Below are 12,846 nucleotides of genomic sequence, written 5' to 3'. Positions count from 1 at the left end.
TGTCCACTCCAATGAAAAGTTACCTATTGACACGTAAAAGTTCCTGTTCATCAGGTAGGACTCAAACCAATTCAGTACTGTACTAGAGTTCAAGCCAGCTCTCAATAATGTTGAATGCTGCGCTAAGGTCCTACAGAACCAGCACTGTGGTTCTTCCAACGTCTGTATCTATGTAGATACAGACTGTGGATAGACACAGTGTTGAACACTGAGGTGAGCATGGAAACCAAATTGAAAGACATCAAGAAGCTGTTTAATTGTTGAAAACAGCTTTTTCAATAACTTTGGTGATGAATGAAAGGTTGGAGATTGGATTGTAATCCGGGAATGTGTCCAGATTGTTTTTGTTTTTTTTTTTTAAATCAGTGGTTAACTCAAAACAACAGCAACTAATGTAAAAATCAAAAACCTGACACCATAACTTTAGTTTGGCTTTTTTTTTTATTCAAGCGTGTAGTACATTTAAATGCATTACATACTGTGCCAAAAACAAGGAAGCTCAACTCCTTTTTTTACTTTTAAAAGTATTCCCTCCATACAATTTAATTTCAATTGTACATTTAAATAAAAAGAAACACTTTTTTCCCATTTATTCCATTTTTTTTAAACTTCTTTTAAAGTTTCATTATAAATTTTCACTTCAATAGAAGGTGTTAGCTTGGAGAAACGAACACAAAAATAATCATGATTCAGCAACCAAAATGTGAAAACAGTGTTGCAGGTGCAGATACATCAGTCGACTGAGGTAAATGTCAGCAGTTTCCTGGTGTAGACCTCCTGTTACCTCTTCAGATTCTGCTGAGCCTGCTTCAGTAAAGTGTCGAAGTCTAGTGCATGATATTTGCCTTTTGTAGGAAATGGGTCATACTCTCTGCTTGAATCTAAAAAGAAAAAGGGAAATATATCACAAAGACAGCAACATTAAAATTTGAAATCTGTATTATTCTAAAAATAACAGCACAAGCTGAGAATTTACAGCATAAGCTCAAGTGTTTTAAATCTAAATTATTCTGGGGTTTTTTAAAGCTCAATGTTCAATTTTGAGTTGAATGATTCACAGGAGCATCTCAATAAATTAATTACTTATTTCAAAAAGTGAAACTCCTACAGATTCGTAACGCAGGTAGCTGAGCTATAAGTGTCTATTTACTGTTCCTTCAGAGGATTATAGCTTGCAGCTAAACTAAACCCAAAATTAAGTTCCTCAGAAAATCGGGTCATTATTTAGGTGCAGCTCAAGTCACAAAAGGTTCTTGCTGAAGAAGTTGCCTGTTCACTGGTCTGTATTCAAGCAATTAATGGAAGGAAAAGGTGTGAGAGAAAATAAAAATTCTTCAAGAGTTTAAATGAGACTCACAAGGTTTTAACTGCACCTGAAGTCACTGCTCAAAGACCCACCAGACACAAACATGTCCAGGATATAAGCTACGACTGTCACACTGTTCATCTTCAGCCAATGTTGAACCAGAGATGATGTAAGAAGAGAAATCAGGGCCAATGAGGGATAAAGAAAGTGGCCAGAGTGTTCCATTTTACTAATACTAATTTATTGAGAGGCGACAGCGGCATTAACACTAAACTATACAAACCATGTTAAATATTCTGCCACCCATGATAGAAATATTTCATAACACCACTGAAATCATGTGTGGGGGGGGGACAGCAGAACCTCTGGCATGCTCACCTAAATCAGCGTAGTTGGACTGACAGAACTGTCTCCTTCCACCAAAACAGAGGTCAAAGGGGAGCTCATCAGGTTTACGCAGCTTACTGCCATTTTCAATGGCTGTAAACGCATCCTTGGTGTTGTAGTAAGTTACAAACCCATAGTTATCCCTGGGAGAGATGACAACATTTCAGCAATTTATTTTTCAGTTTTAACACAAAAGTGTCCACATAAAGTAGTAGAAGACCTCCGTCGCTGAATGTAGCTTGCTTTTAAAAAGGCGGCCTGGGAATGTTGCCAGGAGGCCCCAGTTATGAACAAGCTTGGATTTGCTGTTGCACTGTAGCTTGGCCAAAGAGGTCACAAGCAAGACCCACCAGGTTCAAAGACAGTGCGATCGATTAATATTAAACGGATTTACTCACCCGTGTTCTCTAAAGTGCAGGGTACATTCCTCAATTTCTCCAAATAAAGAGAAGCGCTCCCTGAGCTCTCTTTGGGTCATGCTTCCCCGAATTTTGCCGACATAAACAACCCGCCTCTCCTCCTGGGGAAAAAAAAAAAAAAACATAAATAAAAGCAGATCCAATTAGATTAGAAACAAGTTAAATATTTTAATTTCGACATAAAATCTGTCATTTTACTCTGAACTTACAATGGCTTTCTCCTTTCGCCTCTTTGTCTCTTCCACATTTGTCTTCGTGCCAGTACAGTATCTAGACCTGTATGAGGGGCTGAAAGAGAAGATAAGTTATTTTAAAGTAACTGCAGCATTGAAAAAGTTACATGTCTACAGAAAAGCAAGACTCAAGTACCTGTGCAACCCCCTGCTTCTACTCCACTGAGCTTGTCTTTGAGGGGAAGGGGATCGTGACGTGGAGAGGCTCCAGGACCCAGAGCGAGAGGAGGAATACGAGTACCTCCTCCTCCGCGGAGGGGACCGAGACAAAGAGGGAGAAGAGCGAGAGGAGGATCGGGATGAGGAGCTTAGACTGCTGTCTGAGTTGCGGTGTCGATACCTACAGAACGAAAAGTAAGAAACGGTGTAAGAAAAATTGAAAGAACTTGTTAACGATGGATCAACAAACCCAAGAAACAAACCTTTTCTTTGCTGGAGATTTGGACCTAGACCGGGATCTGGAGGTGTAGGCATCTGAGCAGCTGGAAGTCGGGCTGGGGGAGCGGTAAAATCTTTTTCTTGACCTCCCACGAGTTCTTTCTTTGGGACTACAGCTGGGACTGGGGGTCCGAGAAGCAACGTATAGGCGGTAGGACCTCCCTGATGGCCCCCTTCTGGGGCTTGTGACACGCTCCTGTTGGGATGGAGGAAAATCCGAAGTCTCCGTGACGGAGCATTGCTCCGACGTGTCTCTGTTCTTCTGGGCTTGAACGGTTGGTGGACAATCTTGAGTTCTGGGTGAAATCACAGAATTTGTGGCTTCCTGTGGAGATGCTGCCAATACTGGTGGAAGTGTTGGCAGTGGGCTTGACTGGTATTGCCTGAGGGGCTTAATGGTGAAGACAGATTGTTGTTTAATGTTCCAGCGCTTGCCTGACTCGCCAGGTGAAACACTTTTGTTGGAGAGGCAATAGTCATGATCCATGCACGCCACATCCGGGGCCACGGGGGCAGCAGCGGGAGTGGCTTTACTACGGACCCTAACCGGGGGCAGAGGCTGGGCTTCTATCTGGATCACCTTGGAGGGGGTGGACTTGGGAGCTTCAGGGTTATTGGGCTTTCCCAGCAGAGCCACAGGGGCCAGAGGTTTCCACATCTGGTTGGGAGAAGCGGTCTTGGGAGCCAGAGCTGAAGAGAAAAATAGAAATGGTGAGCACCCGATGTTTGCCAATAAGCTCAGTGCTTTGGCTGCTTTAGCTCGGGTATTAAATCTGAAAGGAACGAATCGAAGTGAAGCTATACTTTCATTTAAAGCAAAAGCTGAACAAAGACTTAATTGTGTTTTGACTAAATTACCTGCAGCCTTGGAGAGGTCATTAGTTCTTTCACACTGATCAGCTTTCTCTGGAATCGATGCAGCTCTGCAAAGCAAACGGTGTGTTAGCACTTCGGTTAGCAGTGCTCTGGTGGTCTTCAGGCCTAATTTAGACATGAGGACCGGCAAATGGGAGTTTTTGCGGTAGGTCTTGGCAAAAGGTGAATTTAGGTCACCTCCACACACTAGAACCAAGTCAGTAATCCAGAGCAGCATAAAGGGCTGTAGGGTAACTCACCTCGAGTTTCCTACAGCTGCTGCTCTACCAGAGACCTCCGGCACACATTTCTCCTCTTTTGCTAAAAGAATAGGGAACAGGAATACGAATGTGTCAGCAGACGGACATTATTGGAAAAGCAAATGCCAGAAAGAGACAGCAAGATCATGCAGTTGAAACGGTGTAAAATGGATTTAGATTATTTCAGAATTCATTATTTAACTAGTGCTGACTAGAAATGTCTTGGCAACCATTATTAAGGCTTAAAATACTAAGGATTTTAAAAGTTGTGATGTAAAGACCGCTGAAATGTTGCATCATCTGTGTTGGTATAGGAAGCTACGTCGACACCGTGGGAACCTCATACCGGAACTGCCTAGCTCTGACCGGACTTGCTGCACACACTGCGTAGCCCAACCAGTTGTTTCTAATCTGCTGCCTCTTGTGCATCAGCCCACACAAAGACAGCAGGGTGACGGTTAAATGGATCTGCAGACAAGGCAGAATTCCAGCAGCAGAGAACACAGGAGCCCCCTGCAGAACCAATCTCTCTTACATACAAATCGTCATGTAAAGCTAAACCCTGTCACGTGTCTGACTGTCTTCTGTTGGTCAAAACATAACTAAACTCCCATCTGACGTGAAATGACTCCTTTACGTGTTCAACTCCTGCCAACCGAACGTAGCGCTGCAGCGTTGTGAGCCGTTTAACCGTCACCATTACGAAACGATGAAAAATGATCCTCTGGCTGCTTTTAGCTTGATACTAAAGTAGAGCTGCGTGACCCACTGCGGTACTGAACATCACAACCTCAACGAAGATTTAATGCATGGGAAGTAGAACTGTAAAAGGTGGAAAAAAGAAAGAGCGGGCGCAGATGGTAGCAAATCAAGAGCGGTTACCTTGAGTCTCCTCAAACTGCTCTAGTAAGCTCGTCAGATCAGCAGCTTCAATACCTTTAAAAGACACAAACGTTACACTCATAAGTACAGTGTGTGTACCAGAGCAACATTGACTGAACTTTCAGACATGCATGCATGGCTCACAGTTTTACTAGAGAAAAGAGAAGCCTACCGATGCACCAAGAAGCATGAATTGAAACTTTTTTTAAGGATGTGCAGATACTCTGGAGTTATCCGTTGTAGGAATCTCATATTGATTATTTTGTATTGCTAGCTGTGCTAATCGCTAATGAAACACAGTTTCAACATGTTTAAAATGTTAATAAATTTTCCCCTCTGATCTTAATATAAATAATCAATAGCAGGAAGAATAGAGAAAACATATTTTTAAAGCTGTTTGATCCCAATTTTACTGTTGGCAAGTCAAATAGTTAAAATGTTTATTGGTGCATCGCTAATAAAACATTCTGGAATATTCTCTGTGAAGCATCCAAACTCACCTATTTCACTAGTGAATGATTCGATCAGCTCTTGCGTGTTGCTCTTGGCTCTTTGTGGTTTCATGGCTGTAGTAGATTCTTGTTTAGATTCAACCAGAGCAGAATGGTTTTTGTGATGATGGGGATTCACAGAGACGGCAGCACGGGGTTGGACACTTGGTTCTTTGGTTGCGGGTTTGGGCGACTTTCTGTCGGATGCGAGTGGGCCACCTGATGAGGTAGAAACGGCGATCCCAGGCATATCCTGGGACGCATCTCTGGGTTTGTGTACATCTGTAGTGGTTTCTGGGCAGACTTTAGTGTCCTGTACAGACTTTGGATTTATGGACTCGGTTTCACCTTTTCTTCCTGAAGCAGAAGGGGAATGCCTCCCTTCTGCTGAAGACACAACTTGGACTACAGGCTTTAAAGAACCAGGAGGAGCAAAGCTCTGAGGCACATGAGGTTCTGTAGGCTTGGCAGCTGCATCTGGATGTGCAGCTGGAGTTTTCGCTGAATCAGGGGGAACAGTTTGGGGATTTTGGAGCAGTTTGGAAGGCTCCTGCGTTTGCTGGGGCTTAGAAACAGGAACAGCGGGTGAGGCTTTGGTGGATGAAGAAATCATGTAAGCTGGCGGCTGCAGCAGAGCCTCTGGGGTGGGGGGTGCACAGGGTCCCTTCGGCCGCCAGGCAGGTTTGGCCTCCTCCACTTCTTTCCTTGCTGCTACGGGGTTTGCACGTCTGGGATCCCTGGGGTTGGGGTCAGGAAGGTGGGGCAAAGGGGGTAGCTCTTTGGGGAGCTCTGGAAGGCTGGGCCACCTGGTGACGCTCTTGTCTTGTTTCTCCACCGGAGCTGGCTTTTTTTGCTGCCGGAGTCGCCTGTACTCCTCCAGGCTGAGCGGCTTGGGTTTGGCCTCTGGGACTGCGGGGGTAATGCTGGCAGGCGGGGAGATCTCGGGAACTGCAGCAGCTGCAGGGGCCTCTGAAGATACCAGAGGGAGGGAAACGGAGGAAGCAGATGACGAGCTTTCTTTTTCTTCTGGGGTAGTGGCTGACTGTTTCGGTGTTTTGCTGGGCTGCTGGGAGCTCACAGCTGCAGCTGAACACGTCAGCCGACTTTCCTCGGGTGTCAGGGTTGCGCTCCATTCGGGCAGCAGAGGTGAGACGAGTTTCTCATTGGTTTCAGGAGCCTGAGCTACAGTGGTGTTTTCCTTCTCCGTTTTGATTTGTTTTATTCCTTCAGGTTTTAGAAGCGGCTCAGGTGTAGAAGAGGCAGAGGGAACCTTTTGGCTTTTCTGTACTTTTTCTTTACCGGAGCCTGTCTGAGGCGTTTTGGGGGGATCCATTACCACCCTTCTGACTGTGCCGCTCCTGAGGACCCTTCCTTCTACTAGTTCAGACTGCTGCTTCTCATTACATTTCTTTTTCCTTCTTGCTGGGCTTGTTGTTTTTCTCTCCTTTTTCCTCTTGACTTTATTGCTCACTTCTAAACGTGCCACTGGCGTATCAGCAGGAGCGATTTCAAAGGTTTTCCTAACAGGGACGTCATCTTCATCGTCGACTACTATATGCTCTGAACTGTCGGCCAGCTCGTCTTCTGCTGCTTCTGGTTTGATCTCGTTTTCTGGGAGCGGCTGATGAAGAGGATAAGACAGATCCATGTTCGGGATGGCAAAGATAGGTTCTCCGTTTTCACTCTGGTCCACAACCTCAAGCACTATTCCCCCTTCAGGCAGCATCTGCTCTCCCTCTTCATTCTCCACAGATATGGCCATGCAGTATGGGTGCATGTGTCGGACCAAATCTGCCAGGCTAACCGAGAGACCTTCTTGACCCTCCTGCTCCAAGAGGATAGGGAGCGGCAATGGCAGGCCTTCCCAACCTGGAGGGTCTGGAGAAGACTCTAGCCTGTCTGGGCTCTGAGTGAAGGAGCCGTCCTCCTCTTCCTCCCCATCACTCCTCTGGACACAGATCTCTTGCATCCTGGACAGGTTCTGGGCACCAAGAGGGAAAACATCCAGTCAAATCTCTCCATCCGTCTTCTGGAGTATTTTGTAAAGGGTTTTTATGAGTGAATAGTTTACCTTTCCTCCTGATAACGGCCTGGTGCTACCGAACGAGTCTTTCTGAGGTGAACGAGACAGGCACAGCATTCTCCTGAGCTGGAGACAGAGCATAATGATATTAACGTTTGGACTCAGAAGGTATGCTCCCGCTACTAGAACATTTCCAGGAAACATGGCAGTTGGCTGGGTTAATTTTTTTTTTTTTTTTTACAGCAGGAAGTAGAATCAAATTAAATCAACAGGGAGGGAACTCCACCATATGTCTACTCTGAAACACGGATTGAGGTTTGTTGTGTGAGGCTGGTCAAAAATAACGCTTATTTTTGTTCATTTCATCTCCCAGTTTAGACTCCTTCAAAGTTTATGTTTCAGTTAACTTTAATTTTTACAACAGGAGTATTTGGTATTTTTTACTTGAAAACATTTAAACCCCACCGCCCACATTTAATATCCTTGTTTTACAATGGTTATGATCAATGATAATGAAACAAATCAGTCAAGAATGGAAGTATTATTAAATGAGCAACATAAACTTCCAGTTTCAGCAGTAAGTACTGGACGGGTTCTCACTCTAGCACAGTGGTTCCCAAACTTTTTCTCCTGGGCCCCCCCCAATGGTTTCCAAACAATTTCTGGCCCCCCCCCCAATGGATTACAAATGGCTGTCTGGTTGAACATCCAGACGGCTTCCCGCGCCCCCCCTGCAATGGCACGCTGCCCCGCCTAGGGGGCACGCCCCACAGTTTGGGCACCTCTGCTCTAGCAAATCTTTTAATGGATAGAAAACAACCATCGTTAAACGCTTATGTTTCATATAATGCATATTTTGTTACGTCTCGCAAGCTGCAAGTATAACAAATCTGTTAATAAGGCAGACCTCTTCCAACTTTGGAGGGATTGCAGTTCTGCTGCAGAGTGTAACCAACATGAAATATGCAAGTTATGTTTGGAGAAGACTAGGCTGTAATCCTGACCAGAGCCGTCTCCTCTTACTTCTAATCATGTTCACACAAAGGTCTGCATGGACAAAGCACCTTTGATTATTACAGTTTTCCACATGTTTTCTTGGAGTTCTGATTTAAATTACATAAGTCATTATGTGAAATCTATGAGACAAAGTCAGTGGGTTTAGTTTTTGTGCTGAAAATTACTGCTTTTTATTTTCATGACTGATGTGTTACAGTAACACATTTCCAATAATCTAGAGTGACTTTACTTAGATTCTAAACTGCAGCTACTATGAAACAATTAGTCTGATTTTATTGGGGTTTTGTTTTTTTATATACATCTCACACTGGATTGTTTGCTTTGGGCAGCGATTCCTCTCTGCAGACCAATAAAGCCGAAGTACTGAACTAGTTTGAACGCTGTGTTTGCATCCAATGCCAAGCATTCCTGTTGTACAGCTGGAAATGAATTCTCAAGTGATGGAAGACTTTTCTTCCCCCATCTCTTAGTTGCAATAAATATTAGCTGTACCTCAGAGTGGAAACACACTCAACTGTCAACCAGGACAAAACAGAAGATTTAGGGATATTATACTCTATACATGTTTCAGGCTGCATGACCATATTCTACCTCTAGAGAGAGAGAGAGAGGTATGTATGTACAATTCCAATTTCCCCTTTTACTCCGTGTTTTATGTTCAAAGACAAAAGTGATTTTCAAAGAGTTTGAACAAGATGCACTCACCGGAGAGTGCTCCCGGCCCTTGGACAGCATGTCTGAGTCAGGCAGCGTGTCGAACGGCGACAGGTTCTCATCGTCTACGTTGTCAAGTATCTCCGTCAAAGCTGTCAGCAGCGTGGCCTCGCTGTCTTCATCGAAACCTTTAGCCTGGGTTAAAGTTGTTCAGTCTATTTATTCAGAGCTTTAAAAATAAAAGCCTCAAACGTTTTTTTTTCTTTTTTTTTTTAAGATGCAAAGGTAAAGATCTGTCTTGCCTCTAACGTTGGCACATCCTCGAAGATGGAAAGGATGGAGGGGTCGATGTAGCTTTGGAGGCTTTCCTCAGAGCTGAGCCCTGCAGGCTGGACAGAGACAAGAGGACAAAACGCTCCAGTTTTTATGGTTGCAAACAAAGAAATGGCAAATCATGTCATCAGCTTATAAATATACATCAAGTCATCTGTAGCGACCGTATTCGTTTTTGAGATTTAAAGAGCCTTTAATGAGATACCAGAAAAAGTCCCCCAGTGATTAGCATAGAAGGGGAGTTTTCTCTCCCCTTACCTGTTGCTGCACACTGCAGGTGAGTGGGCTGGAAAAAAAAAAAGACTGTTACGTTTTTACCAGGACAGACAAATTCAGGTGCGGTGAAAACATTGAACAGTGGAGCTGCTAAACCAAAGGAGCCCCACCCAAGAGTCTGGTTTTAAGCTGCCAACTGCAGACTCTATCCCAGCTAATAAACCAGCTAAAATCAGCTTTTTGCACCTAATACTTTGCTAACGGCGAACTAGCAAAAAGTGTTTTGTCTTAACCAGGATATTTATTTATTTATTTTTTGTGCTTTTTCTGATTTAAATAAAAAGCAATTACATTTTGTTTTAAAACAGAACTACTTGCTGCAGGACAATCTCAAATAAAAATGTTACAAGACTTATCACATTCCTTTAATTGCATGGCTTAGTAAATTGTCTTAAACAGGTATCAGTGTCATTTTATTTCTCCATTGCAAGTTAATTACTACACCTTAAAATGCACTTTGGCATATATGAAAGAAAAAAACCTACACACACACACACACATAAAACACCTTTTTTTTTTAATCCACTGATTGACCCACGTGTTTCCATCTACAGCGCAGACATATTTGAGCCTTCCCACTTTCCGTCCACAGGAAGGCTGCACTACCCACGTGTTGCACTACAACAAACCATAGCAGGGCCCTCCATCTCTGCATTATTATCCTTTTAAATCTGCAAAGCAAAGTGTGTAATTATGACCCCTTATTCATAGAAGAGTTACTCCACAAGGTGTTACTACGCTTAATTTACACTGTAAGACAATATGCGTGGAGAACAGAAGGCAAAGATAGCCCTCCCTCCTGCGCATGTGTGAATAAACATGTGGCTGTAAGTCCACAAGTATGTTTGAATGAAAACCGGTATGGCTACTGCAGGACCCAGTGCTGGTAACCATTTGTGACTGTACTGGTTACAGTCATAAAGTAAACGGACTTATTCCACATTGCAGTAAGCAGACTTATGCCACATTGCTGCAATGCGCTGCTATCTAAATCACTCAGGGTAGTAATTGGATAGAGTAAACAAATTCAACTTAGAACCACTTTAAAGCTTACAGTGTGATAAAAATGTGAACTGAGCTGGACTGCCTTTCTTTTATCATCACCACCACGTGAGCGTTAGCTTGGACACGGGGAGAAAATGCATTCAATAAGCTTCATAATAAACATCTGACAGCAGCTAAACCACGTGTTGTCATCCAAAGCGAGCATTTAATAATATCACACAGCTGTCACTATGTCTTATTTAGATGTTGTTATTATTATTACGAGTTATAACCCGGCTATCACTAGCAGAGTAGCCCAGTAACGCTTTCTCGTTCAGAAAGAAATCAGAACAGCAAAGCGTTCATTCTGGTCTAATTCTGCAAGAAGAAAAATACAACGCACTGGTATCGCTCTGTTATTAAAAAAAAGACGTAAAAAAATATTGTTTGATGTAGTAATACTACTCATTCATCCACGTGTCACTTTCCCACGCCAGCTTGTACAGCCAACGCTCTACAAAGACACAGAAAACTCCAACTACAGATATCAGCCGCTGGGAAAAAAACGAGTACAAGTTGTTCCTCACCTCGTCTAGTGTTTCCAATGGGAATAAATCCAAATTGCACGCTAATAAAGCCTCCTCGCCTGTTCCCCACCGCGCCGCCATCTTGCATGCCCACTCCCTGCCGGGGACTCGTTTGAGAATGAAAAACTAGTGAATCAGAGGAGGAACAAACTGCAAGCCGGTAGGAAACACGTGGTTCAGCAATCCCGGCAAAATGACGCAGAATGACGCCGAGGGTCAAATGTCGCGTGACGACGTTTTCCGTTTGTTTGTAGTTCTCTTTCCTTGTTCGCCTACAAACCTGATTGTACGGCTTCCTAAGCAACAAACATTTTACTAAATACTAAAATATATTTTTTTTCTATAGTTTATTATGACTACCCGCTGGGAAACGGAGAATTATGCAAAACAAAAATGCTATTGAGCTTACCAAACATCAAGCAGGAATAATAATAAAAAAAGAAGATATCAATTTGGAAAAAAAAAAAAAATCTCAAATTAAGATTTGACAGAACACAGAACAGGGTTGACAGAGCGGTGGAAAAGGAAAAAAAAGCACTTTTAGGGAATTCAACAGAAGGGAAAAATAATACAAGATATAATACAAATGTAGAAATTATGTCATAATTATGAGATAATTTTTTACACTGTGGTTTTACTTTAAAATAATAACACTATGAGATTGTGGTTTTCCTTAGAACGTTGTGCACATTCTGATGGAGTTTACATGAAATCAGAGATAAATAATTTACTCTCAAGATTAGTGTTACATTCATACTTGGCTTTCATTGAAAATAGCAGTGATTCACTTTCTGCCCCATTCAAACCTGAATTCAAAACTGTACATTAAAGACAAAATCCTTTGGAGGGCAGTACTCACCCATAGGCCCCTAAATGTTCATTGTTCTGGGAGATTTAGGTTGAAAATATTTTCGTTCAACAACAAGTTTGATTCTGATAATGAGAGAGGCGTCTCTCAGATGATAAACCGATGTAAAGAAAAATCAGTTTTGGGGAAGATCGTTGTAATGATACAATTGAATACAATAACAACTGTTATGTTGAAAGTTAATAATAACTTTCTCAATAACCAGTCAATAATTAATTACCATCATAGCTAATGATACTCATTTTACATTTGCTAAGCAGCTTTTTGCAAGTCTCCTCTGGTGTTTTAAGGATTTCTCTTAGCTGAAGTCTTTGAGTTTGGAAGGCCTCTTGCCATCACCCTAATCTTTCTATCTCTCATCAAACCTTTTTAAATCAAGACTGTTAATATTACTTCTTGTCAAAACATGTTGGTTAAGTTAAAATGTTACTTTTGGCCCAACCCTTCCAGCAGTATGACTAAGTTTGCTCTTAAATGTGCCTGTTTCTACAGTACAAGACATCAAGAACAATTAGCATAAAAATGAAAAGTGCAATGAGAAAACAGCCAGTGATGAGATGAAGAGATTAAACAGCGTAAAGTACAAAAGTGGGGAGGGGAGTAGATTAATTTCTCATTATGACTTGTACTGCAAGTTTTAGAGAAGCTATTGGCAAATCCCTAAGTCTCATAGGTAAAAATGGATTACAGGCGAACCAAGCCACACAGCAGCTTCTAGCCCACGTGCTCAAGCTGTGTGGTCTCAGCGCGGTTTACCACTTTGTCTATCAGTGTGATCTCCATTCGTCAGAATCTCTGCTGGGTGGAAACAACTCCTAGTCAACGGCCACTTG

The 12,846-nt window shown here is 42.7% G+C and overlaps 1 protein-coding gene across 2 annotated transcripts in view; it reads right to left on the bottom strand.

The window, feature by feature from the left end:
• Nucleotides 1-422: 422 nt before the first annotated feature.
• Nucleotides 423-12,846, bottom strand: part of pprc1 (PPARG related coactivator 1) — a 15,119-nt gene continuing 2,695 nt past the window's right edge. Inside the window, exons 1-14 of one of the 2 annotated variants that reach the window (XM_015054563.1) lie at nt 11,146-11,388; nt 9,268-9,354; nt 9,017-9,160; nt 7,343-7,420; nt 5,281-7,252; nt 4,781-4,834; nt 3,899-3,959; nt 3,642-3,706; nt 2,768-3,473; nt 2,482-2,685; nt 2,322-2,400; nt 2,092-2,213; nt 1,685-1,836; nt 423-881 (exon numbers count right to left, since the gene is read on the bottom strand). In XM_015054563.1, the coding sequence (XP_014910049.1) occupies nt 781-881; nt 1,685-1,836; nt 2,092-2,213; nt 2,322-2,400; nt 2,482-2,685; nt 2,768-3,473; nt 3,642-3,706; nt 3,899-3,959; nt 4,781-4,834; nt 5,281-7,252; nt 7,343-7,420; nt 9,017-9,160; nt 9,268-9,354; nt 11,146-11,226 (3,906 nt within the window). In that variant the 5' untranslated portion in view covers nt 11,227-11,388 and the 3' untranslated portion in view covers nt 423-780. Of the gene's footprint in view, nt 882-1,684; nt 1,837-2,091; nt 2,214-2,321; nt 2,401-2,481; nt 2,686-2,767; nt 3,474-3,641; nt 3,707-3,898; nt 3,960-4,780; nt 4,835-5,280; nt 7,253-7,342; nt 7,421-9,016; nt 9,161-9,267; nt 9,355-11,145; nt 11,389-12,846 lie in introns of those variants that run through there. The other variant, XM_015054562.1, reaches the window with a different exon arrangement.

This window comes from Poecilia latipinna, unplaced genomic scaffold, assembly GCF_001443285.1.
Source record: "Poecilia latipinna isolate Pla-1442-1.1 unplaced genomic scaffold, P_latipinna-1.0 Scaffold1261, whole genome shotgun sequence".
NCBI classification, from domain to species: domain Eukaryota; kingdom Metazoa; phylum Chordata; class Actinopteri; order Cyprinodontiformes; family Poeciliidae; genus Poecilia; species Poecilia latipinna.
Note: the sequence above shows the minus strand (reverse complement) of the source record. Positions and strands in the feature narration are given on the sequence as shown.